The sequence below is a fragment of the Passer domesticus genome, chromosome 24 (assembly GCF_036417665.1).
Source record: "Passer domesticus isolate bPasDom1 chromosome 24, bPasDom1.hap1, whole genome shotgun sequence".
NCBI classification, from domain to species: Eukaryota; Metazoa; Chordata; class Aves; order Passeriformes; family Passeridae; genus Passer; species Passer domesticus.
Window position 1 is genome coordinate 468704 of NC_087497.1, and position 27053 is coordinate 495756.

Sequence of the window (27053 nt, forward strand, 5' to 3'; positions counted from 1 at the left end):
TGATGCTCAACAGGATCTCACATTTATTAATGAGAAGTGATTAATGGTGAAAAGAAAGGCAACGCCCAGTCCTCATTGGCTTAACAAGAAACTGAAACATAGTCACTACACATTTTACAATATTTCTTCCTTGGTTTGTTTGTTTTGGGCTTTTTTTTTGTCCAAAATTCATTTTCCTGTAAACAAGACAAGTTTTTACCACTGTTCTCAGCTTTCAAAAAATCAAATTCATACAAACCTAATCTTTAAATCTATATAATGCACAAGAACAGAACACTTCTTAGGACTCCTAGTACTTGACTTTTCAGTAACAAAGGGTCAGAGAAAAATGAACCACCTTTAAGACATAACCTGTTGGACAATTTTGTTCAATTCTTCTTAGGCCAACACCCCGACTTCCTCATAGAATTCCTCCTCTTCTGGTCCAGGGAAAGAAAAAAAAAAAAGTTACTCCACTTTGCATGGTGGATGTTGAAATTCAGTGTTCGAAGTGCAAATATCAAAACTAGGGAAGGAGGCCCAACAGGGTGGAAAGAGGAGGAACAATGGGATTTAAAAATTAGGGAAAAAAAAGGCTTATGCCACTTATGGACTTGAAAATCCAAAAACCATAGTAAAAAGACAAAAACAAAGTGTATGCTCTGAAATCACAACCAAAGCCAAAAGAAAGGGGACAGCTTTTATCTCTACTCTACATAGAAGGGATTTTTTTTTTTGTAGTTGTTTTTGGTTTTTTTTAGTCCTATGTCTTGTGATATTCCAATACTTTTTTTTTTTTTAATCGGAAGTTTGTAAAAGTCTTTTTGAAGTCAAAGGAATTAAGGAAAAAAAGTCCTAATTCTTTCTGGGATACTCTTGCTCCTTTCTCTCTCTGAAAGACAGCTGGGATGCAATCTCTGCTGCAATGTGTGCTGGAGGAATTGCCTTTTACTTGACACGGCCTTGGCGTTCCTAAAAAAAAAATAACACAGACCATATTAACTGAGAGCAGTTTTATTCATCACTGTTACACATCAGCATTCCAACACATGGCTCTCCCATGGAGCCTGTGCCATAGCCAGCAAAGCCAGGAAAAGAGCATTGTTCTCCAAAGAAGTGCTGCTACTGCATCCAGTCATTGCAGAGATGTGACACTGCTGAGGTCTAACAGCTCCTCATTCTCCTTTTTTTCTCATCTCAGGTGATTCACCACCTGCAGAGCTGCATCCAGCTCTGGGGATTCCAACATCCAAAGGATGTGGAGCTGCTGTAGGAACTCCAGAGACTACAGAAACGCTCTGAGGGCTGGAACCCCTCTGCTCTGGAGATAGGCTGTGGGGGTGTTCATCCAGGAAGACCTCTGAGACCCTTTCTGGTGCCTAATGGGGCTCCAAGAGACCTGGAGAGGGACTTTTGACAAGAGCCTGGAGGGACAGGACAAGGAAGAACGGCTTCCCACTGCCAGAGAGATCCCACTGCAGTGGGATCTTGGGAAGAAATTCTTCCTTGTGAGGGTGGTGAGGCCCTGGCACAGGGTGCCCAGAGAAGCTGTGGCTGCCTCATCCTTTTAAGTGGCCAAGACCAGGCTGGACAGGGCTTGGAGCAGCCTGGTCTAGAAGGTTATCTGCATTGGAATGAGGTGGTCTTTAAGGTCCATTCCAACCCGAACCATTCCATGATTCTACAAAAAAATGCCACCTGAACTCCCATGTAGGCATCAAAGTAGGCTGGAGTTCAAACCCACGGAGCACTGACATCAGCCTTGGTCTGCAGGGACTGAAACAGTCCCAGCCCCCAGCAGAAAACCTCCTTGATACTCCTGACACAACTTGATGGTATCTCACTTGAAAGACAAGAACTTCACAGGAATTTCCCACTGACTGCTGCTATCACCCTGGGTTTTCCTCCAGCACTGTGGAAACACCCTGTCCAAACACTTGCACAAGAACAAAGAGAGGCAGCACAGCACCAAATGCTCCAGATACCAAAGGCTGCCACCCCCTCTGCTGTTCTCCGCACTCCGTGCCCATCTCTTCTGAGTTCTGTTTGGGTTTAATGGAGAACCTCTCACAGAAGCAGGTCCAGGCTTCCCCAAAGGGTTATGAGGTGTTTGAGGTGTCATTCCCAGATCATAAGACACCACCTCAGAAATTAAACCTGTCAGCAGCCAGAGGGCCCTGAGCTGATGCTTCTCCCTGGCTCTGCCTCTTCCTTGAAGACAGGCAGGTCCCTGTAGTCCAGGCATGACAAGCACTGCAGGGCTCCAGCTCCTGTGGAGTGAGTCCATCATCACCTAGCTAGTCTGAGAGGTGCCAAGTCCATCCCACTTTCACAGCAAAGCCTTACCTGCAGCAGGTACCCACAGGTACAGCAAGTTTTCCCTCTTCACTCAGAGAGGAGATGCTGTCAGGTCTCTGAACCTAGTACACTGGTTCAGCTCAGTTCCCTGCATGCCCCTCCCTGTCTGGAGTTGTATCACCTGAAATAAGGGCAGGAACAGAGTCCCTTGCCTACAGTCCTATGCTAACCTGCTGATGGAAGGGACCTTCCTATCTTGGCAGCTCACACAATCTCTGCCACAAGCACAAGGCTGCTACAGGAAACGCCATCCTTTGCCACTGCTGAATCCAGGGAGAGCCCATCCCCAAACAGCTTCAATCCTGGGACAACAGCATGTGCAGCCATCTGTCCTCAGAAACCTTCCCAAAAAGGGAGGCCTGGCCTCCAGCTCAGAACACCACCAGTGGCTTTAGCCTCTCAGCCACAGACCCAAGGAGGCTTCACCTCCCATTCCTCTAGGATGCAGAGCAAGGCCAGCATGATCCTCTGCTGTCTTCTGGGGACAGGGGTCAGATGAAGGCACACATTCTCATCAAGAATAGTTACCCAAATAAGTAAATTTAATTCCCCTTTTCCTGTAACTCTGCCCTAGTTTGTTGCAGGTGCTTTCAGTGCCAAAACACCACTACAGCACAGCAAAATTCAACTGCTAGGTTGGGAAGCAGAGCCAGGCCTGAACACAGAGCACAAGAAGCACCACAGGGAGAGCCACAAATCCAAAGGAAGGTGCCAAGCCCTGTTCCTGGTTCAGCAGCTAGCATGTTACGTTACACAGAGACAGATGGCAATGTCACACATCCCTTTGGGAAGCAGCTGCAACTGCCCGAGCTAACGTAACTACTTCCCAAACGCAGACATGTGATAAGCTGGCTGCCATGTTCAATCATGTCCTGTGCATCTCCAGGGCCAGTGTCCTGGGCTGGGACAGTGGCCAAAGTTCCTGCTGTACACATCACCCTGTCAGCTGAGCAGCTGGACCCCAATCAATCACCTCTTCCTGCTGAGAGGATGATGCTGCTCCCAAGGCCTGTGTGCAGCTGATTAGGAGCCAACTCCAGGGAAAATCCCCCCTTAAATACCAATGTGTCAGAACAGAGGCTAGAGCAGATGTCCCCCATGTCACCAAGTTAGAGGGGACCAAAGTGAACATCTTCAGACCTGCTGTAAACCAGGATTGGGGAAGGGGGTCCCCAAAGGGTCCCCATTTCCCTTCAGTCAAGAGCCTGCCTCAAGGAGCAAGCCAGAGGGGAATGGAAGAAAGGTGGCTGGATAGGAAAGGAGGTGGATCCCTGATCCAAAACCACAGAACCCAAGTGGTTTGGGTTAGAAGAGAGCTGAAATCTCATCTTGCCATGAGCAGGTACACTTTCCACTAGACCAGGTTCTTCCAGGCCCTGTCCAACCCAGCCTTGAACAATTCTGGAAATGGGGCAGCCACAGTTTCTCTGGGCACCCTGTGCCAGAGCCTCACCACACTCCCAGGGAACAATCCCTTCCCAATATCCCATCTGGCAGTGAGAAACCATTCCCTGTGTTCTGTCCCTCCATTCCTTGTCCAAAGTCCCTCTTCGGCCGTCTTAGAGGCTTTTTGGGCATTAGAAGGGTCTCTGAGGTCCATCTGAAGCCTCCTCTTCTCCAAGTGAACACCCACAGCTTTCCCAGCTGGGCTCCAGCCCTCAGAGCATCTCTGCAGCCTGCTCTGGACTTTCTCCAGCAGCTCCACATCCTTCTGATGCTGGAATCCCCAGAGCTCGATGCAGCACTGCATGTAAGGCGTCATCTGAGTGGAGCAGAGGGATCCAAGACATCTTGTCCTCAGGATGTTACAGTGAGCATTCAGCCACCAGCCAGATATACCAGAATACACAGCCAGATATACCAGAATACACAGCAAGGCTCAATCACATTGCAAACATTTGTCCTTCCTGGCTCATCCTCATCCAAATCCACAGGCTATATAACAGTGTCACAGCCTACCCAAGCTACACAACAGCCCTGGAAGACAAAGCAGCATCTGTGCACATACACTGGGATATAAACCCTGGAGAGCAAAGGGATTCCATCAAGAAGTGCTTTATGCCCTTTGGCTGCACTTTCATTAAACTTGGGTCATATCTTATTGATCCATATGGGAGAAGCAAGAACCTGCTCAGACTCATCCCCATCCCTCAAACCCCTCAGAAACAGGAAAGACAAGAGCAGCATGGCATGGGAACGGCTGATACGTGCCATGGCTCAAATCCTGTGCTGACACCAAGCTCACACAGGGCAAGTATGCAAACAGGAGCTCTTGCTGATCATACCACTCAAAGCAACTTCAGTCCTGTCACTACTGTCCCCAGGGGCTGCAGCCATGTCACAAGCCAGGTCCTGATAAGAGCATCACCTTATATATTCACACTGCAGGGGAGCCAACAACAAAAGGATCAAGTGTTTGTACCTGACAAAATGACAATGAGAGACAACACTGCCTATGTGTTGAGAGGCTCTTACCTTGACTGATAACCAAGGTTCAGCATCAACACTCCCAGAAAAGGTAAGGATTTTACTGTCATACCATGGATAGAGAAATAGCAGACTAAGCCAAAGTAAAACCTGAAGAAGCCAGGGCACAGCTCCCAGCTGTGCAGCACACAAACCCTAGTTTATTGGGACCTGCCTGAGCTGCAGCATAGCCCAAGGCCCGTGGGCAGGCCAGGCCAGGCATAGTCTCAGTTTGGCCTGAGAAAGTCCTCTAAGCAAAAGGCATCACTCACCCAGTGCCTGTCCACAGAGGAAACAGCAGGCAATTCCTTCATTGGAGCACTGGAACTCCCAATACCAGTCCCCAAAAGCCTAAGACACCCAATCAGAAAATCCTAAGTTGGACCCACAAGGATCATTAAGTCCAGCTCCTGGCCCTGCACAGGACACCACAACAATCCCACCCTGTGCTAGAGAGCATTGTCCAAATGCTTCTGGAGCTCTGGCAGCCTTGGTCCCCATGATCATTCACTGGAGAGCCTGTAATCAAACTCTGGCCTTGGTACACACACACGCATACACAGACACACATAAACACTCTCACTTATCAAGCACCTGAAGAGCGCCGCTCAGCCTGTGGTGTTGCACTTTGCTGTTTGATGCAATCCCAGCCAAAGAACCCAGCAGAATTTCCATGTGCCTCTGTCTCCAAGGCAGACATCTTAGATCACTGCCTTAGAAATCACAAGTTACTGCAGCCCATGGCCCTCCCAGCAGGATCTGCTCAAGGAAGATACAGCATAAATGATGGATGATGCATCACTTGTATATTATGATCCACAAGAAGTCCCAGTATTTTGAAACCAAATATAACTTTTCCTGTTGTCAGCATTAGAAAGCCATCAGGGTTACAAAAAAAAAAAAGCTATATCCTAGTCTAGAAAAGGGGATAACAATCAGGTAGTGATCTGGTTATAGCCTGACATCTTTATCCTACTTCCCATTCACTTAATGGGGCTCAGCACCAAGGAAGACAGGAGATAAGGCAAATAGCAGGACAGGCCTTTTGCTCTACAGATCAAAATCTAGCACAGCAAACTCAAATATCCACAGAACTCTAAACAGAGCAAACTCACATCACCAAACAAGCAGGAGCCAAGAAGGGACAAATGTCCTTGGACACCTAATTTCCATGTCAGAGCAACCAGCTTGAGAGAAGAAGGCCATGAAGACAGTCAAGGCTTTTCCTTTACACAAGGGTTTACAAAGGTGGTCTGAGCTATTGGATATCCTCAGGCACACTGCTGTTCACCAGAATCTTTCCAGTCACCTTCTAAAACTGATGCAATCAATTGCAAAGAACAAACCTCCTCTTGCTTAAACATCACATTTAATTGCCTGAATAAAGCAGCCCAATTCCCATAAACATTTATAATTACTCTCACATAGGAACTCTTGTCCCTCAGGGCAGGAAACAGAATGGTGAAAAGCTGAGAATATGCATGAATATTTAGAGCAAAGGAGACAGAGCAAGCTGGGAGGATTCCCAGTGGCATTCCATGGGAGGACAGCTTGGCTCACAACACAGCCTAGAACTGGACTGGCTGACTTTGGAGCACAAGAAAAATAACACAAGTCCTTTCCAGTCATTAGGAAGAAAGAAAATTCTCCTGGTCTTCAATAACCAGGGAGATTTTTATTCTTCCCCATCACTACAAGGGAAATGCATTTCATTACTCTGGTTACCTTAAGCGATCGCTCAGGCAAGAAGTCTTACCACAAGTGCCACAAAACTCTTCAGAAAAGGAAGGAACTCCACTTTCATGTTTCAAAATCTTCACTGATGTAGAGTTAAAGCCTTGGCAGTGCCCTCTGTCACACCATGCAGGTGTAATGCCAAGGACTGAAAACTCACAGAGCTTCAGTGGAATTTGTGGCTCCACATATTCATAAAACATCTAGAAAGAGGACTGACCAAGTTTACTGATGATATTAAGCTATTCAGAGTAATAAAACCAGCAGTTGAATAAGTGGACAACTTTGTGAGAAAAAGCTACTGAACTTTACAGGTACACTTGGTCTACCTGGTTGAGAAAAATTAAACAATGCATGTGCAGAAAATCCCTGCCCTAATTCCAAGATTTCAGGTTCCAAACTGACCATTAACCATCAGAAACATGATCTGTAACTCCAGAAAATTGCCTAACCTGAAGAAAAGCAAATATCACCCTGAACAAAACATACCACTGTGCTGCTATACAAACCCAGACAGGATTTATCCTGAGCAGAGTGTAGCTTTGCTCCTCTCCACATCCACAGGCATGGAGCAGAACTGGAGAAGTGTCACAGAAAAAACAGGGATGAGAAAGGGACAGAAACATTTGCATCTGCAGAGCCACTGTGCTCTAACTCTCTGGCCTGGAAGACAGATGACTGGAAAGGCAAAGTAGGCACACAGACAGTGAAATAATTGCTCAGCACCTTTTCTCACACAAGAAAAAGGGAGAATCAGGAGGCAGACTCAAAGCAAATAAAAAGGACTCATTTCCCCACACATAAATTAGCTGAAGAACTGCAGATCCTGTGGATGCTCAAGGAGTTCCAGATCATGGAAGAAAAGAGATCATGGACAGCAAAATCATTAACTGATAAAGACAAAGATACATCCTTGGGGTTACATAAATTCAAAGCAAACGTATTGTTCAAAGGAAAGAAAACCTTCAGAGATGAATATGTGCCTGTACTGTCCTCACAGGCGTTTGCTCGCAACTCTTATTGCCAGCTGCACACAGGACTTTCTAACTGGAAACAGCAGGGATACCCAAGCAATGTCTCCCTCTGTGCCCAGCAGACATGCAGCTCCTGCAGCCACGTGAGACGCACTCACACAGACTTTGATCTGACCCACTGCAGTTGTCCTGGTATTTGAGGCTTAAACACCACCTCCATCCCAAGTAAGACAGAAGAGACACTTCATGCTATCATCAATAAGAAAAGGTGCTAAGAAAAAGACACCATAATATTCTGTATTGAGAATATTCTATATTGTGAGAGGACAAGAGAAGAACTATTTGCCTGCTTCTGTGAGCCAGGAAGAGCTGAATTCACTAGCTCAAGTAGAAGAGCCAACACTCTCCACAGCATATCCCATCATTTTACAACCACTTGAAAGGGAACATAAAGCCACATACATTGGAACAGAATTTTTTTTTGGTTGGTTTTGGGGTTTTTTTGGTTGATTTTTTTGTTGGTTTTTTTTTGTTTGTTTGTTTGGGGTTTTTTTGTTTTTTGGGGTTTTTTTTCCCTCTAAGTGTATCAAGAACATGGCTCTGGAATCAGCTGAATTCCAAATCAGGCTGCAACAGCCAAAAGGCTGATGATCCAGACTTCTCAATTTCCTTAATTTTGCAATGATGATTTGGAATTTGGAAATTCTCTGAAGGTATTTTACAGATGGTACCACAAATAACAGAGCTGAGATGGAGAGAGCAGAGCCTTTCCCCACTGTGCATAGATACAAAGAAGGAAACTGAAGAGTGTGGTTTCCTTTCCCCAAAAGATTAGAAACAAAATAAAAGAGTTCTAGGTAGATTTTATCTAAATCTTCCAAACTGGGATTACATTATAATAGCTCTGCAGTTAATCACACAAAAAAGCAGCTCAGCATTGTATTTTTAAGGAAAAAAAATTAATTATAAAGAACCAGAAATTTCCGAGTTCTTGTACAAACCCCAAATGGTTCATTATTAACTGCTCAAACACACTGTCATATGACTTATGTGTCAATTAAAAAGGCTCATACTGGGCACTAGTCATTGGAAGGAGCTACAAACAACTTCTATCCTAGCCGTTGGTTTGGGTTAGGAGCATCCTTGTTTAACAGGGACTTCCCTATAAACTGCTGTGGTAGAACAGGGTGCTGGCACTGTTCTGGCTGCCAAGCCTCCAGTGGTTTGTAACACTAAGGAACTAATTATTAACTCTCAAAGCCGTAAGACAGCACAATTACTACCAGGTACAAACCAGAACATGCAGGAAAATGACAGGACTAATTGTGGTGAGAGTGACCACACAGCACAAAACAAGGAGCTTCATGAACCTGAAACAGAAGAAAACAGCTTCTTTCAGGCAAAAAGCTGAATTACAGTTTCAAAAAGAATAAGGAAGGAACACTGTGCATGGAGCTGTTCTTGATTGACTGCCCACAGAACAATGCGCTTCAACTGTTTTCTTGCGATCCTAATCGGCTTTCAGCAATGTCTTGTGACCCACCGTACTTCTGAATTAGGGAAAAATCCAGGGAACTGAACCAGACCATGCCCTGGGGGTTTCACTGAATGAAACAGATGTCAAAGAGTTTTGTTTGGAGGGTAAGAACTTTTTCTGGGGAAGCAGCTGTTAATAAAAAAACCTGAAACACATACCTGTGTAAGTAGCTCTTAACTTTGGTGCCACCAAGTTACCCAGAATTCTTGGAGGAAAAAATAAGAGGAATAAATCCAAAGCAACCCATGCTGCTGACACCTTACACACTCCCTTCTGCACTCCAAGCCCTCCACAGTGTTTCCAGGGAATATACATATGTTTCCAGCCATACACATACAATTTATCACAGAATCACAAGCTGGTTTGGGTTGAAAGGGACCTGAAAGCCCACTCCATTCCACTCCCTGCCATGGACAGGGGCACCCTTCCACTAGACCAGCCAGCTCCAAGCCCTGTCCAGCCTGGCCATGAAAACTTCCAGGGATCCAGGGGCAGCCACAGCTTCTCTGGGCAGTCCCTGTCAGGACCTCAACACCCTTACAGAAATTAATTTCTCTTTAATATCTAATCTAAATCTACCCAACTTCAGTTTAAGGTCATTCCCCCATCTTAATTCATCTGCTGAATGGGAAAAAAATGTGTTTTTTTTTAATTTTAAAACATTAATTTGAAGTCATTCATATGTTCATAATTAATTCAATTAACATATTTATAAGAACAGTTAGTTCAGGGTATTCTGCAGCTCAGAGCCGAAATCATGCAGCCAAGATAATCTGGAGTGGGGGGACATGAAGCTTTGCCCACACAGAGGGCAAGAAGTAGGTTGGGAACAAGTTCACAAGAACAGGGTGTGTCATAAACTCCCCCTGGCTGAGGCCATACCTCCAAGACGTGTGAAACCCCATTGCAGATGGTCTGCACTCTCTGCCTGGCCCAACACCAATCCCAGTCCTTGAATCCTAAAATGGCCTGGGTTGGAAAGGACCTTATAAATCTTCCAGTTCCAACCCTCTGCCATGGACAGGGATAAAACAATTGAAAAAATTTAAACAGTGCATCTCAACAGGCCCTTAAATTAACATCAACAAGTCAACTTTAAATATTATTTTATAATATTAACATTACATTAAAATATTTTAAAGACTTCTAACACAACACTAGTAGTGAGAGACAGGACTACAAGGCAAGTGCAAGTGGTTTGCTCTTCTACTGCTCTGATTCCACTTCAGTTGCAGTGAAAAGGCTTCCAGCTGCTCCTGTTTTAGGGATGAGGAAACACAGTTCCCTGTCTCACAGCAGAAAACACGGATTACAGCATCAGACAGATCTAAGTCTTCCCTCCAGTTTTCTCCTGTCTTTATACACAGCTAGAACATGAGCAAAAATCTGTGAGTGCTGTTAAGGGCTGGCTTAAAAATATTGTAAGCACAAAATATTCCTTACAAACAGCCAGTGCCAAGCCAATGGAATAAGCAGGCTGGTTTGTTTCCTCCACTCCTGGGCAAATATATGAGCATGGACACAGACCTACAGGATTTAAACAGCTTGGAAATAAACTGAAACCACATGCATCACTGAACAGAACAGCAGAAATTCTGTCTTGGTGTATCAATCAGTTAATTTCACTATGGCCACAATTTGGAGCAGAAAACAGCAAATAGCCCTGGGATCACTGAATGAAAGGAACTGTGTGAGTAGAAGGAGTGTTCCCTTGCTGCAACAGAGAACAGTTGGCTTTGCCTTGAAATGGAATATCCAGGAATTGAATCTTCAAGTCAGAAATACTGTCCTGTGGAACATGGTAAAGCAAATGCAGCATTCTCCAGGACAACTAACAGCAGGAGGAAAAGAGTGTTCATCCACCCTATAGGGAATGTTCTCTCTCATTCCCTCTGAGATTACAAATTAGGAAGAAGAAAAAAAGAGCTTTGTAAAATCCATCAGAAAGCATTCATGTATTCCAGTGACTGTGAAATAGCCTGCCCATTTCAAACAGGCTCATACAACATGCCTCAGTTTTCCCTTAAATCACATGTTACAAGGAGACAGTGACACTTGCCAATATTAATACTCCTTTAACCAGCAGACAGCATCAGCTGAGGCACACAGCAGCATCATTCCAGAAATAACAGATCCAATCTGGCCAATCCTACGTCTGTGCTTTGAGACTGAACCTCATCATGACAAACTCTCCCTGTTCTGCGCAGCTCAGCCTGACTCAACACTCAAAGTCCCAGCGCTAAGTGTCTCTTCTCAGCTGCAAACCTGACCACTCTACACAGCACTGGTTTTCATGAGATAGCCGTCCTAAAATCCCTGGAACCTGTGGGTAGCCAAATATCTCAAGCCTGGGCAGGCAGAAAGAATCAAAATAAACTTCTCTTGGAGTTTTCCACTGATTGCATTTCCACAAAACACAAGCTGTCAACCTTTCACACCAAGCAGATCATTATGGGAGACCTTTACACCGAGGTCAATGCAGCATTCCTAGAAACCCAAGTGCATGACCATGGGGCAGGGATTTGTGTTGTTGTTTTGGTTGTTTAAAGCAAAGATAAAATAATTCTTACATGGAAGTCAGTGACAAGCTCTACCATAAAAGCAGCTATTCTGGGTCGCAAGACTGCTCTGGGCAGGATTGCACTGCGAGTTGGCTCCACCATTTTGGGTCAGGAGAATATTCAAACCTTTAAAAAACTGGATTAGTAGAGCAAAGTAACACACAGAAAATAAATGGGGATTAGCTTTAGACGAACAGGATGGGCACAGGCAACAGGAAAGGAAAAAAAAGAGGATTATTTTGGTGTTTTCAACACTGCTTTAGGGGATTCTGAAGAAATTACTAACAGTGAGAAGTGTAAAAGAATATTCAAGAGTTTTCAGACCATCACGAGATCATCCATCTGCTCAGGTAGCAAGCCAGAATCAAACTGCAAATGAGACAAAGATTTGGGCAAGTTGCAGCTGAGTGAAACAACTGCAGCTTGGGATAAGTTCGAAACAAGCCAAACGTTGAAACATTTAGGCTTCAAGGAACACAAGTGCAGAGCATCAACATCTCACACTGTAGGAGAAATAAGAGCTGGGAGCAATGGAATTTCACCAGCACAAAAAGCAGGCAGGGAGCTGTTGCCAGACCAGCATTTTAAATTTCCAGTGCTTCAGTTCTGGTTCCTCATATATTTAATTCAGGTGATTACTTGACATGCTTCAAGCAGACACAGCATGGCTTGGGCTTTTTAGCACCTCTACTCCCATGGTAGGAATCACTCCAATTAAAAAAAAAAAACTCTCCTTCAGCAAAAATAACTGTTCCTCAATGAAACCATGAAAGAAAAGTTACAGAAACTTTAACCACATTCCAGGCTTCCAGGCTGTGTCAGTGTGTGATTGAGGAGATCAAACTGTTGCTGTAAGAATGACCAAGGCCCAGAGAGTCACCTCCTCCATGCCGGATGTTACAGGGGCCCAGAGCATGAAACACAGGGTGAGTAAACAGCAAACACCAACGGTGTTTACACAACTCCGTTCTCCTCTGTGAATTCCAAAGACCTATGACTAAGTTCCTTTGCAGAGAAAGAGCACTTTCCTAACCAACTGCTGCTGCATCCACTAGAACGTGATTCAGAAAGGCAGCACTGCCACTGAGACTATGGCTGCTGCTTTCAACTCTCTACCCCAGCACGTCTCAACAAGCAAGCAAGGGGAGGAGACTTCAAAATGCAACTGGGAAGATGAATAAACATAGCTTACAGCTTTAAGAAAACTGCTAAGCCTGATTTCTAGTATATTTCTGATTTTCAGACTTTACACAGCAAACACAGCAGCCTTCCAAAAGAGCCCATCATTCTGTCTGCTTTTCCCAAAGCCTTCTCTTTTTCCCTCCTCCTTCTGCTTACCCATACCTAGTATTAACTCTTTTCATTCATCCATCCATCCATCCCTGACCTGTCCTTAAGGAGCATTTTCCTCCTTCCCCCGAATTCTCCCACTGTTCCAAGGTCTGACACTAACAATGCTCACTGTTGCTCCCTGAAGTCAAGTCTGGAGGGTTTCACAAAATCCCATAATGATTCAGAGGTTGGAAAGTACCTTAACAGATGATCCTGCTCCACCCCTTGCTGTGGGCAGGCTCACCTTCTACTAAACCAGCAGCTCCAAGCCCCATTCAACCTGGTCTTTAACACTTCTACGGATGGGGCAGCCACAGCTTCTCTGGGCCAACCTGCGCCAGAGCCTCCCCCAGCCTCACAGCAAAGATAAAGGCTGGACAACAAGTGAAATAATTCTAGGAGGTGAAATCACACAAAACCATCAGGTCCTCACAAAACACCAGTTTACACCTTCACACCTTGCCATTTATTATTTCTCCCTTAGAGACTTTTGCCAAGCACTGCAAGTAACCACATTTGTGCTTAAGTATTATAATTTATATGATGCTCCATGTAAAATCTATAGAAAAAATTTAAAACTGCATTCACTGTCACAGTGAGCAGCTGCAGCTCCTGATTCTGCTCTTCAAGTCTTGGGGGAAAAATTCCCCATTGCTCAAACTAAAGAGATTATCAGGAAACTTGGCACACTCCCAGACAGCTGTGCTAATGCTAATTTTTATAATTATCATTTTGATCAAACATAAGCCAGACCCACATTGAGGGGAAGGGCAGCCCCAGGTGACTTTACTACAGCTGAACCCAAGTAAGATTCAAAGTCCACTGTTTCCTGAATTTGGGGCAGGATTTTCAATTAATGCATCGTTAAGGAGTAGATGATGACAAGAAGATTTGAGAGCAGCTGCAAGGCAAGTTGGGAGCTCAGCTCATGTACCACACTGCTGGCAGCGCCAGCAGGTGACAGCCCACCATGGCCCCAAAGAGAGCAAGGAGGAACACAGCGACCAGGTCCACAGGACAAGCAGTCAGAGACTTCAATTGCAGCGAGGGAGATTTAGGTTGGGCATTAGACAAAGCCTCCTTACAGGAAGGATAATTGAGGAGAGAGATAGATTGCCTGGGGAGGGACAGGAACTGCTGTTCCTGGAGGTTTTACAAATGGAGGGAGACATCTGTCATGCTGACCCCACTATGGCCAGGGGGTGGATTAGCAGCCATTCTAAGACCTGGCTCTGGTTTGTAACAACTTCCCAAATGCCTTGCTGGTCTCCAACTTCAAACTGCTTTGATCCAGGAGCTGATAATGGCACAGGAATACATTTTGTTTACACCACAGCACTTGGCAGAAGCTGAGATTCAGCATAACCAACACACAGTCAATCGCAGGCAGGGCCTGGGCAAGGCTTCTCACCCTGCTCTGCCAAGTGCTGGCACCTATTTCATAGAATCATGTAACAGTTTGGATTGGAAGGGATGTTAAAGATCATCTAATTCTAACTCGCTGCCATGGGCAGGGACACCTTCTGCTAGACCAGGCAGCTCCAAGCCCCATCCAACCTGGCTTTGGACACTTCCAGGGATGGGGCAGCCACAGCTTCTCTAGGCAACCTGTGCTAGGCCCTCACTACTCTCACAGGGAACAATTTTCTCCTAATATCCAATTGAAACCTATTCTCTCAATTTAAAGCCATTTCCCCTTGTCCTGTCTCTCCAGTCCCTTGAAAATAGTCTCACTTAATCTTTCCTGTGGGCTTCCATCAGGCACTAGAAGGCCACAATTAGGTCACCCCAAAGCCTTCTCTTCTCCTGGCTGAACAATTCCAATTCTCTCAGTCTTTCCTCTTTGAGAGGTGCTCAATCCCTTTAATCACCTTGGTGGCTTCTCTGGACATACTCCCCAGCAAAGACAGGCTGCTATTTAGGTGCGGGTTCCAGGCCTGAGCAGGCAAATAGCCAAAAGGCAAGCTAATGTCCACACCTGGAGTTTGTCCAGTGCAAGGCAGCACCCACCACCTCTTGCCCTGCAGAACTCGGACAAGACACACAAACATGTTACCTTTTTAACATTTTCCTCCTCCTCTTGGCGTTTCTCATAGTGTGAGAAGTCATCAAAGATGGAGGTGGTGTGCTTGTAGGTGGCAATAATTTTCAACACCTGCTTAGCCTTTTCCAGAGGCACCTCCTGAGTGTCCCTGGAGTTGGTCACTGGTTTATTCTCATTGTTCTCTAGGCGGATGTGTCGCAGCTGGCTGTTGGGAACGTCCTTCACAAAAATCCACCTGACATCAAAACGTCCCTTCCATTTGTCCTGGGACCACACACCTGCACAAGTGTTATAGTCCACAGCAGATTTCATTTCTGCTATGCCGCAGAAGTGACCACTACCATTGACACTGAACAGTAAGTATACGGGGCCCTTCCCATTCATAGAGCGATAGGCTGCATCCAGTCTCTTGTTGCCATGCTCCGTACTGCACCAGATGTTGTATTTAATGGAACGGTGGATATCATCCTCAGAGTAACTCTTAATGATGAAAACCCGCCCATGCTTTGGGTTCCAGTCAAAATCCTTGGGGTTGTAGTTGTTAACAGATCTCAACTTCTCCAAGACTGGGTGTGGCTCAGAAGGAGAACCAGAACTGGCCTGAGCCTGTCCCACTCCGTTACCGTCCACTCCATTCTGGCCAAAGCCATTGCCACGATTCCGAGGGGCAACCCAGCGGGCGGGCTGCGCTGGTGGCACAGGCAGTGGGGCTGGCGGTGGCAGTGCCTGCGGCTGCTGCCCACTCGGAGCCTGGGTCACTGGTGGGCTACTACTGATCTGTTGGCCCAGGGGCTGCGGAGACACCTGTGGTGGCTGCTGAGCAAGATTCTGGACCAAGGTCTGTGACGGGGCTTTTGCCACTGACCCTTTGTTATCCCAAGTTCCGATATCTATGTTATGTTTTATGGGAGGCGGCGGAAGACTTGGCCCTGCAATGCCATTCTTGGTCTTCAGCTTGGGCTGCTGCTTGGCAGGTTTGCTGGCAATGTCAGCCCATGAGGTCGGCTTTGGTGGTGCAATTGTTGCCGGAGGCAAACTGTTCGACGTCACAATATTACTGGTGATAGATCCGCTCCCCACGGCTGAGCCGACGACTTTCGGGACACTGCTCGCCACGTCCGTGCTGCCCAGCTTGAGGGCTGCCATGCCCTGGTCAATGGTGTTCATGCCAGGAGCCTTGTTCAGGGTCTCACTGGCAAAGGCTGACTGCCCATCGATCATGGCCCCTCCCAGTGAGCTGGGAGCATAGGCATAGTTGCTGCTGTAGCCAGAGCTTTGAGTGGATTGTCCCTGAGAATTGTTATTCCCCCAAGCCGAAAAGTCAATCCCACTTGGAAAGAAGTTAAAGCCATGCTGCCCAAGGAATGGAGTGCTGCCAAGGGCCCCTGGCTGCCCGAACACGGCATCGGGGAGGAAGTGAGGCTCCCCATTGCTCAGCTGTCCATATGAGGTCAGGTAGGGCATGGGGGGGTCTCCCCCTGTGGACCAGGCAGCTTCGCCTAAGGAGTAGGAGAATCCAATGGAGGGACTGAAGTAGCTTGGCAAGTAGGAATCAGACATTGCAGTGTATGCATTATTCTGAAAGAAAACCACAAAAACATAAGCACTGAAATGTTAGAAGGAGTTGAACCAATTTTAAGGGATCAGGAGTAAAGGCAGCTTAGACTTCCCATGTCCTATTCCTTCCTACTTTAGGGCTGGGTAGATAAATAGGGCCCACCCTTGAACACCTCCTTTGTTAGAAAGGCTCTAAAATCTGTTCCATTGCCAGAAAGGTTAAAGGCAAAGGCTAAGAAAGGTTAAAGGCAAAGCTTCCCATGCCAAGAGGGGAGTGTCTGGTGTTCCTGACATACACAGACCACTGGGAATCCCCAGAGCTCCTGCTCAGACTATAAATCCAGTATCTTGCATCCAAATATCATCTTCTGCTAGTAGCTAATTCCAACAAGTGTTTTTCCTGCTTGTGTAACATACTTAACCCTTATTAGTGTTCCAGGGAGGATTTGGGGAAAGAATGCAGAGAGGAGAATAAGAAAGAAAAGGATGCAGTGGAAACACACTGTGAAAATCACGAGTGTCCCTGATTGCTTTCCTTAAACTTACTAGCCACGAAAACAGCTTTATTCCTACAATTTAAAGTTCCACATTTCACAATATTCCAAGCAATTCAAACAAACAGGGATTTAAGGCCTATTTCTCAAAACACAAACTCCTCCAGTGCTGTGGGTACACACTGAAAATTACCTGAAAATGGGAAGTAATCAACAGAAGCCTTTTGCAACACAGTGACAGCACCAGCACAAGCAGGTTTCAAATCCGGAGAGAAAAAATAAACACCAGCTCCATGCCTTGATCTCCCTTTTACCATCCAAGTAGCCTTTAGGTTACAAAAAACAAATGCCTAATTTGACAATTAGGGAAGTCTCAGACATCCCCAAGATTTGCTTACATGAAAAACATCTGTCATTTCCCATTCAAACCCAGGCCCCTCTGGGGAGTGGTTTCAGTCCTGCTAATGGGCATCATCCTGAGTAATCTGAACCTGTGAGCAGCAGCCTTGTGCTACCCAGCTCCTAACAAACCAGCCCAGTACAGACAAGATCAAAGGTACATTCAGTTCCCAGCTAAAAGCCTGGCTTGCAGCAGGCTCTGCTCCATTTTTCATTGAATCATATATTTACGTGCCCAGCACAGCTCTTAGAGGATTTTATGCCATGCTGAAATCCAGGGAGTCTCTCAAAATGGCTCTGGCACCCTCCAGAAATAGCTGGTTTGCCACTACCTTCTACTTACAGGAGAGCAACAAGTTTGGATCTAACCAACCCCCAACTTTACCAAAATTAATAGGAATTATTTAACACCATGTGTTCAGAGACAAGATTTCTGTGGTACTGCCTGAAAACTCAGAGACACTCTGTTCAACCTTTGATTTCACAAAGGTCTCCCAAAAGCAAATTAGTAAAAAAACTCACTCTCATCCAGGGTTTTACTAACTGAGAAACTCAATCCTGCTAAACCCAGAACTCAGTATATCCAAAAGCACCAACACTGACACTAACTTGTAAGACAAATGAAACTTAAAACTTCCTAGTATTATTTTGAGCCAGCAATGTCACTTCCTAAGTTTATTGCCTCAGTGATAACAGAGAGTAACATTTTATCTCCTGAACTCAGCTTTAAAGAAAGAGGAACATGCCAGCCCATCCCTAAACCTGAGGGAGAGCCACCGTCTCTCCAAAGGAGCACTCAAAGCACATCACTGTCAGATTAAAAAAAAGCAATTTTTCTTCTTGTCACCTCAAAATATTTTCCCACTGGGCAATTATGTTCAACTTTGAGATATCTAACACTGGGTGTATTATGACCTGTAAAATACTAAGCACCTGCATACAGGTAGTAAGAAGGGAGCAGAGCAGTTCAAGAGTTGAGCACAGGCAGCTCAGAGCAGATTTGCGACAGTCACTGCTGTTCTCCACCTGAACATCTGCAACACTGCTTTGTTATCAAACACAGCACCACGCTCTGCTCCCCTGCCCTTGCACAACTGACACACTTGCTCATTACCATGCAAATAAAACTCCACCAGCTTGTCATTCTCTCCATGACTAAGACTCTTCGCACAGTTATTTCCTCAAATTCACTGTTCCTCTTCACCTCAGACGAGGGTTCTTCGTGAGCCTTGTGTTGAGCTTTTGGTTTTTAAAGGGTTAAAAAAATAATTTACTGTGTATCTGTGCTTTAAAATACACAGTAACCTCATGGGAACTGACAAGTAACAGTCATACCTGAAAGAGCAGGTGGGGTATAAGGAGTAGCGAAACTTCACAATAGAGTTACCTCAGGGGTATGTGGAGAGCTCGGGAAGCAACTCCAAAACTCATTTAATTCAATTATTCAGAGCAGTTTCTCTAACTTCCTTTCCCATCTCCACCAAAGAGGTGTATCCTTGGATACCTACGTATTTTTGCCTCCCTCCAGACCCAGCTCTGGTGGTTTTGGACTCTACACAGCACAACGAGGAACTGAGAGTCACTCAAAGGTTCTACTCCAAGTTAACTTGGTGGTTTCACCTTACTCTGGCTGAGTTTCTGCCTCCTGGGGCACATAAAACCACTTCCTTATTTTTAAAATTAATTTTTTACCAGCCTGAGACCCACTGAAAGAAGTTAAAGATCCAGAAATACTTCATCAAAACATGTAAAAGAATAAAATACTGTGTTGCTTCAAAATTATAGTAAACCTTTTTGTCTTTAGGAAACTTAAATAAAATTGCAGTTTGTATGAAATACACCCATATTCAGAAAGAAGCTGGGAATTAAGGATGCTGATAGCTGAGCTGGAAAAAAACCCAGCATAAAACAACAGCTACTAGGAAAGCAGCTGCTTTTATTCAAGACTTGAGAAAGCAACAATGTTCTCTCACCCTATGAAGGCTGAATTTAGGCTTGTAACTTTTCAGGGGGTTGAATGCAGTGAGTAGTCTTGATGGACAGGCTGAATTCTGAAGATTATGAACAGCTGACAGACAAAGAATACTTACTTATCCTCAGATCTTTAGCACAAACTAGGAAAATACTTGCTGAAAATTTAACTGAGACAGTAACCTGTTCCTGTGTTCCAATAAAACATGCATCACATTTACATGAAAAAAATAATGTACTGACTAATAAAAATATGCAAAAATACAGCAAGGGGAAACCAGAACAGCTTATTTTTACTCATCACAACTGGAAAGAAGGCAAGAGAATAACCTGTCTCTTCCAGTGCTATTACAGATGTTTATCTATGGTACTCAATTGTACATCTAATCAGCTCAACTCCATCTGTTCTGTGTCACTCCCCTGCAGCTCATTAAGGAAAACAAACAAATACAGTTAACAGTTGTGTTACTCTAAGAGAAAGAGAAGAGGAAAAGCAGCTGCAAGTTTGACTTCCAGGATCTGGTCACAAAACTCCAAGACTCTCTGGCTCAACTTGTAACTGAAGTTCTCAGAAAGTCTCAACACTTGTATCACATGTGGACTCTAGGTTTGGGGATTTTTTGTGAAAAACAGAGAAATCCCCCTGACAGGCATCATCAGTTGACTTGGTTGATCTGATCCTCTGAAAGTGCAGTAGTCTTCTGTGAAGCAACTTCACAACCCAACTCAGCACATTTCTCTGATGTAAAGAACCAGAAACCAACACAGGCACAACACTAAAACGGAAAGAGCAGAAATGGTGACTTTGAGACAGTCACATTGAAAAAAAAAAAAAGAGCTGGACACCAATTCTAGGAAGTTCTCGCAGCCTCAAAAAGTTGCTAAAAATCTTCCTACCTCACCCACCACAATCTAAGGGCAGTCAATACTTTCTACCAGCAGAAATGCTGGTAGAATACATATAGGAACTATATAGGATAGAATATAAGTTAAGGCAGCTGGCAAACATCAAAATGCAATCAGAGGAGATGGGGAACATACAAAGGAGGCCAAACTTCCCTCCCTTGGAGCAGCGGGAAACCCTGTTGCTCTTGGTCCTCCTGCCAGCAACAGGTACTCACCGGGCGGGCCTGGGGACTCAGGTAGGGCTCAAAGTCATCATCATTCAACCCATCTTTTTGGTGCACAGAACCGTTTTGCACTGGGAAGAGATGTGTAACATTAGGAAAACCTATGCAACAACCTCTCATTATTACCAGCTTAAAGTATTTAAAACCAAACCCTAGAATATAATGTACTTCTGCCAATTCTAACACAGCATACTCAGCCCACGGCACACAGACACTTTCCCACCGCACAGGCTGGGTCGCAGGGTTTATTTCCCTCCCGGCAGCAGGATCCTCCTGCTCCCAACCAGGCCCGCCCGGCCTCCCGGGATCTCACCTTTGTTGCCTTGCCCCTTGGGTCTCTGGCGCGACAGCAGCGACGTGGGGAGAGAAAAAGGGAAAGCGGTGAGTCAGAGGAACCGACCCGGCTCGGGTGGGGATACAGACCCAGCCGAGTGAGGAGAGGACAGATCTGGGGTGGGTAAACAGACCAGTCGCAGCGGGGGAAGCCAATGCCGGGCAGGGACAGACCCGGCCCGGACAGGGGAGAGATCCGGCCCGGGAGGGTCGAGCCCTGCGGGGACAGGCCCGACCCGGCCGCATCACAATGGAGCGCGGCCCTGCGACGGGAGAGGAGTGAGGCCGCAGCCGCCGCCCGGCCCGGGGCGCAACCCTTTAGGCCCAGAGGCGCGGCCTCGCCCGGCAGGGCCGTCCCGGTACCGGCGGGAGGTCTCCTACCTGCTCCAGGAGGCTGCTAGCCGACATGGCTCCGCGGCGGGGCTGCAGGCGGGGCGGGGCGGAGCGGGAGGCGGCGGCGCTTTGTCCGGGCCCGGCGGGCTCGGGGCTGCCCTGGCGGACTCGGGGCGGCCGCCGGCAGGGCGGGGGGACGCTCTATCCCACCATGTCCATCCCACCCCCCGGCCGCGCGTCTCTATGGCCCGGGCCCGCCGCCTCGCGCTCCCCCCGCCCGGTCACGCGGCACCGCGCGCGCCCAGGCACAATGGCGGGAAAGGGGGGAGGGGGGGGGGAGGAAAGGAAGGGGGAGGGGGGTAGGGTGGGGGGGCGCAGTGCATGCCGGGACGGCGGAGGATTGGAGCCGGGGGGACCAGCGCCCCCACTCGGCTGGAAGTGGGAAGACCTCTTAAAGGGCAAGGCGGCCTCGCTGAGGTTTTAAGGCAAAAAATGGCAAATTCGAGGCCCGGCTGCGGGCTTAGCCCAACTTCATCCAGTCGCGCCGCGACATTTTAGCTCCCCCCGTCCCCAGTCCCAGAGAACCTAGGGAACATCTCAGTCTTATGGGACCCCCACCCAGGTCAAGGGGGCTACCTGCGTGTTGGGTAGACATGCAGTGATCAGGGAGCCCAGAGTCACCCCACTTTCTGGCCAAGAGACACGAACAGCTCCAGAAGAATCTGTTGTATGCCTGGGATGGGGAAGGGGGTCCTGAAAACGTCCCCATTCCCCTTCAATCAAAGACCTGAGGAAGCAAGAGGAGAATGGAGGGAAGGTGGCTGGATATGGAATGAGGTGGATCCTTGATCCAAAACCACAGAATCCCAGACTGGTTTGGGTTGGAAGAGACCTGAAAGCTCATCTTGTTCTACTCCCTGCCGTGGGCAGGGACACCTTCCACTATTCCAAATTGCTCCAAGCCCCATCCAGCCTGGCCTTGGACACTGCCAGGGGTCAGGGAGCAGCCACAATTTCTCTGGGCAGCCTGTGCCAGGGCCTCCTCAGCCTCACAAGGAAGAATTCTTTCCCATAACTGCATCTAACCCTGCCCTCTGGCAGCGGGAAGCCATTCCTCCTTGTCTTATCCCTCAAGGCCCTTGTCCAAAGTTCCCCTCCAGCTCTCTTGGAGTCCATTTAGGCACTGGAAGGGGCTCTAAGAATCTCCCCAGAACCTTCTCTTCTCCAGGCTGAGCATGGGATCTGGCTCCTACAACTGTTCCCACTTCCACCCCAAGCCAGGAAACACTTCCCAGAGGCCAAGATCAGAGGAGCAGCGACCACCCCTCACAAATCGATGTTCAGGAATCCCTGCCCATCCCCTGCTGTCCCCAAGGCGATGGAGGTACCACCTTTACCTCTCCAATGAAAAAAGCGTTGGAGCTTAACTCCATTTTTCCATTTAATGCAAAAAAATAGCCAGACACATCTTCCTGCCCTCCCCCCACCCTCCCCAGGTGTGTTTCCTTTAATTATTTCCAGCCAGGCAGCTCCCACCCTCCCAAACCTCCGCACCTCTGAAGTCACCCAGTGCTTTCCCCCTCCATTTTCCCAAATGGACCTCCAACCACCAAAAAAAAAAGAGGGAAAGTGGGAAAACAGAAGGGTGCACCATATTTCAGCAATGTCCCAATTCTAACCCTGTTAAGGAAGAAAGAAGAAAAAATAATACAAAAATAAAACCACCAAACAAGAAGCGACAAGCACGGAGCAGCCTCAGCACACAGAGTAAACAGAAGCCGTCCTGATCCGAAATCTGGCTCACCCAGAAAGCAACAGCACAACATGCTTTGTACACCCTTAAAGGTCCCTGCGGTGCTGAGCAGCCAAGGGCGAGGATCTGGGTTTGAGCTTGAGTTGATATTTTTTGCCTTATACAAAAGGCTGAAGTGATCTCGGAGTCTTCAAGTGGTGTTTGCAGCACCGAGCCTTGCCAGGCAGGGAAAGGGATGAGGGAAAAGTGCCATGGGAAGAGGAGGGATTGGGAGACAGGGACCCTGAAAGAAGGTCCCAGGGCTTTGCAGCTGGGAAATCTGGACAAGGGAAGGGAGAGAGCAAACAAATACAAAAAAATAGAGATATAAAAACAATTTGTGTGGAGGAGGAGAACATGGACAGTAAATTCATTGTACTGTCAACCTCCTCAAATCAAGAAAAATAATGGAAAATCCCATTTGAGGTGACAGTGAAGGGTCCGACAGAATTCCCTTTCCCTGGGGAAAAATACAAATGAAGTACCTGTTCCACCCCAAATCTGTCACCCCTTCTCAAAGCACATCCACACTCAAGTGTTACTGTCTCTCAAATTAAAGTCTCCGGGCCAGGGCAGCCCTGGAGCAGAAGCACCGAGGCCTGGCTAGTTCCTCCTGGTTGGGCTGTCCAACAGAGATCCAGTCTCTCCTTGACCCTGGTGGTATTGTTCAGTGCTCCACAGAGATGGAGCCTTATCCATGTCTCACGAGTCTCTCCAGCTTTGTTTGAAAAAGAAAAAAAACCTTTACATATATATATATATATATATATATAAAAAATATACAGTACAATGAAAATATCCATGGTAACGAATGGGGTGGCTGGAAAAGATGCTTAACAAAAAAGCCTGAAATAAAACGAATTCCCAACTCTTCCCCTAACTGATGCTTGCCTTCCCCACTAGTCTTCCAAGACCACAATCTCCACATTATGGACCTGGTGCTGATGGTCTTCCACATCTCCCACCACTTTCTCTTCAGTCCTCAGCTCTGTCTCCAGGATCACAGCTTTGCCCTCTGATTCGTCTGTGTCCGCCTCAGGATCTGGCGCCGGGTCGATCTCTATGATGGTCTGCCCATCATCCGAGGTACCTTCCACAGCTTGGATGGTGGAAGTGATGCCAGACTCCATGGCCACCAGTTCGACAGGGTTGACCATGGTCGCCACGTTGGCCAGGGCCCCGGTGTCCTGCATGGCTGCTGAGCTCAGCAGTGCCAGGCTGGAGGATGGGTGCAGGGTGACGGTGTCCGAGGAGCTGGTCTTGGAGGATGAAACCACAGTGGCGTATCGGAAGAGCTGGGAGCCAGATGGCAAGGTATGAACAGTCACCGGACTGGAGCCTTGGCTGAGGGTTGCCACTGGGATGTTGCCCACAGAGAACTGTTGTCCAACGGGCGCGATGGCGATGGGGGAGATGACAGTGAACTGAGGCTGCTGGATGGGGGTGGAGGGGCTGAGGATGGTAGCGGAGGCTGGGCGCTGTAGACGGGGTCTCTTGGGAGGCTTGGGAGTGCTCATGGGCATGAGCACCACATTCTGGATGGTTTGGGACTTGGACTTCTGGTCCCTGGCAAGTTTCTTCTGTTCTTCCAGCTGCCGCTCCAGGTCTGCATAGGGAATGGTTGAACAACATGTCATGCCAGGGTAAATAGGAGCTCCTGGGGCTCCAGAACCAACCATGACTCCCAAGTTTGTGACCAGAGGTCACCCAACCACCCAGTGAGTCTGATCTTGGCTTCTCCCTCGAGATCAAATGGCACTGAAGGAAAAAAGTAGCCACCTACATAGACCTGGCCAATGTTCCAGCTGCCAGCGCCTGGGTAAGACACAGGTAACATTCCATACATGTTGGCTTCTCCTACTGACAAGAAGATGGACATTTCTGCTCCCCACAAGCTAAACCCCGCTGCAAGGGAGAGTGGATAAACCCTCCCAGGCAGTTGGAATTGCTTCCTGAGCTTGGCTGGGTCACCTTCCCAGGAGCCCAGCACCTGCACTGGGGACAGACAGTAGGATGCCTGGGTCAATGAAATATCCCCCTCAATGCTTATCAGTGGGAACACTGGGAGCCAGAAGTAGCACAGTGACCTCATTTATCCAGGGCAGTAGGGGACTAGAACATCTCAGATAACAAGAGATTCTACAGTACATGGTGAGGAGGAAGACACATTCAGTGAGCAGCTCTGGGGATCCCAGTGGCTTCAGCTCAGGGACAGCTGAGCAGGACACCCAATAGCACTATAAGACAAGCAAATAGCCCTGATAGCCAAGACAAGCAGAAGTTCAGCACCCTGTACTCAGAGACGCTTATTGGCTTAGGTACAGCACAACACTGTCCACAGCTCAGGTGATCATGGCATAGCACTGAGCTAGCAGGTCCTGTCCATAATCCTGAGGGAATTGGACTCATGCCTGCAGCACACCCACTGCAGCAAAGGGCACAGACTTTCAGTTGTCCGATGTCCCAAGCAACTGCTCTTTGTGAGACAGGGGAGACACTCAAGCCATACAACAGAAAGGGATTGGGATGCACTTGTTTTGGGCCAGCCTGTACTGAACACTAGCCCTAACTGAGGAAAAGGAAAGTCATGTCCATTCCCAAGAGTAGCAGCAGGATGTGAACTCTTGTTAGGCACTTTACCTGCCAGTGTGTAAAGAAACTGTTCCTCTCCTTGCTCTGTCTGGTTTTTCCTGTTGTCCAGTACCTTCTTGACTGTGTCCATTAAGCCAAATGTATGGGCAACATTGTTCAGGACTGCAGCATCTCCAAGGAAAGGGTACAGGGATGTTAAGACTTGGGCACTCAAAAGATGCTCGTGTTACACCAAAAATTTTCTAACGCTTTTTTAAACTCTCTCTGTGGGCTAGCTGAAAAAAAGGAAACTCAACTCCTTCATCCTTCTGACATTCTAGAATTAAATAACCCCATTCACATGATAAAGCAAATTGGAGAGACCTATGTCACTCAAGCAGCTCCTAATTGCTGCAAATGAAAGTGTAATTTGCAATCACAGAGATACAAACGAGCTCTCCACCTACAAATCATCACCTCATGCTCCTGACAATGACATTAACATGCCAAGCTCCACTGAAAGCTGTGCAAAATGTCTGTTATAATCCACTGACTTCCATCACTCATAGTTCCCAAAACCTATCAGACACAAAGATGCACCAGCCCAAAGTTAAATTAGAAAATTTAAAAAAAAATATCCCGGATAAAATTAAGGTTGTGGCTACGTGGATGTTCTCCCAGGAAGAGCATCAACAAAAGGTGTTCACAGGGGCATGTGCCGAACCAGATTAGGGAGCCTGTTACAAATTAAAAATAACCCTAAAAAGGAGAGGGGGATTTATTTTTAACCCAGATAATTTCCCTCATCTGGTTCAGCCCCCAAAACAGGTTTTCTGGCACCAGTGAAAGCAGAACAAGAAGTGAGGGGGCAGGACCTGTTTAGGTCTGCAGTGTCACAGAGAAGTGTTTGAGTAACTCCAGTCCAAGTGACTCTGGGAAAGCTTCCATCAGGGCTGGGAGCTGTGGACAGTCATCTGATGGTCCAAGCAAACTGCCAGGGTCACTGCTCAGGGAACAGGACGGAATGGTGTATCCTTGTGCTTTGAAGCAAAGGCACTTCACAGCTGGGCACGCTGAGAACACAGACTATGCTCCCACAACTCAGCTAATGAGTGGGAACTCACTCCCCATCTTGACTCAGCAGCTTCACGTGGTGGAATGGACCCTTAGCGCTGTTTTTTTTTGCTTGCAACTGCCCTTTTGAGGCTTTTTCCTCACAACCTACCTGTCATCAGGAAGGGAGACTGACCCAACCGCTGCTGCACACCTCTTAGAACTTCTTCTATTTCCTTTTGGATGTTGCACACCACCTCTTCCAACAGCCCCACATCAGCTATTCCTTTCCAGAACATCAATGTGTCCTCTGGCACAAAAAAGGAGGAAAAGTCAATATATACAAGCATTTGGCATTTTTCCCATAGGGCCACCTTAAACCTCTCAGGCAAGTGTATCTTTTCAAGGTGACTACCTTTGCAAGGTAGTTTGGCT

At 47.0% G+C, this 27053-nt stretch overlaps 2 protein-coding genes across 7 annotated transcripts in view; both read right to left on the bottom strand.

Moving 5' to 3' along the window:
• On the bottom strand, positions 1–21961 carry YTHDF2 (YTH N6-methyladenosine RNA binding protein F2). Of its 2 annotated transcripts, none has more exons than XM_064398426.1 (5): positions 21839–21961; positions 20850–20874; positions 20528–20607; positions 14998–16563; positions 1–951 (listed from the first exon to the last, which is right to left on the bottom strand). In XM_064398426.1, exons 4-5 carry the CDS (start codon positions 16543–16545, stop codon positions 928–930), a joined length of 1572 nt encoding a protein of 523 aa, XP_064254496.1. In that variant the 5' UTR covers positions 16546–16563; positions 20528–20607; positions 20850–20874; positions 21839–21961; the 3' UTR covers positions 1–927. The 2 variants fall into 2 exon arrangements, with proteins under 2 accessions (XP_064254496.1, XP_064254494.1); XM_064398424.1 differs by lacking the exon at positions 21839–21961 and adding an exon at positions 21251–21537.
• Positions 21859–27053, bottom strand: part of GMEB1 (glucocorticoid modulatory element binding protein 1) — a 12140-nt gene continuing 6945 nt past the window's right edge. For 3 of the 5 annotated variants that reach the window (XM_064398427.1, XM_064398429.1, XM_064398428.1), the window contains exons 8-10: positions 26791–26928; positions 25635–25757; positions 22698–24600 (exon numbers count right to left, since the gene is read on the bottom strand). In XM_064398427.1, coding sequence (XP_064254497.1) covers positions 23894–24600; positions 25635–25757; positions 26791–26928 — 968 coding nt within the window. In that variant the 3' untranslated portion in view covers positions 22698–23893. Of the gene's footprint in view, positions 21990–22695; positions 24601–25634; positions 25758–26790; positions 26929–27053 lie in introns of those variants that run through there. The other 2 variants (XR_010350470.1, XM_064398430.1) reach the window with 2 other exon arrangements.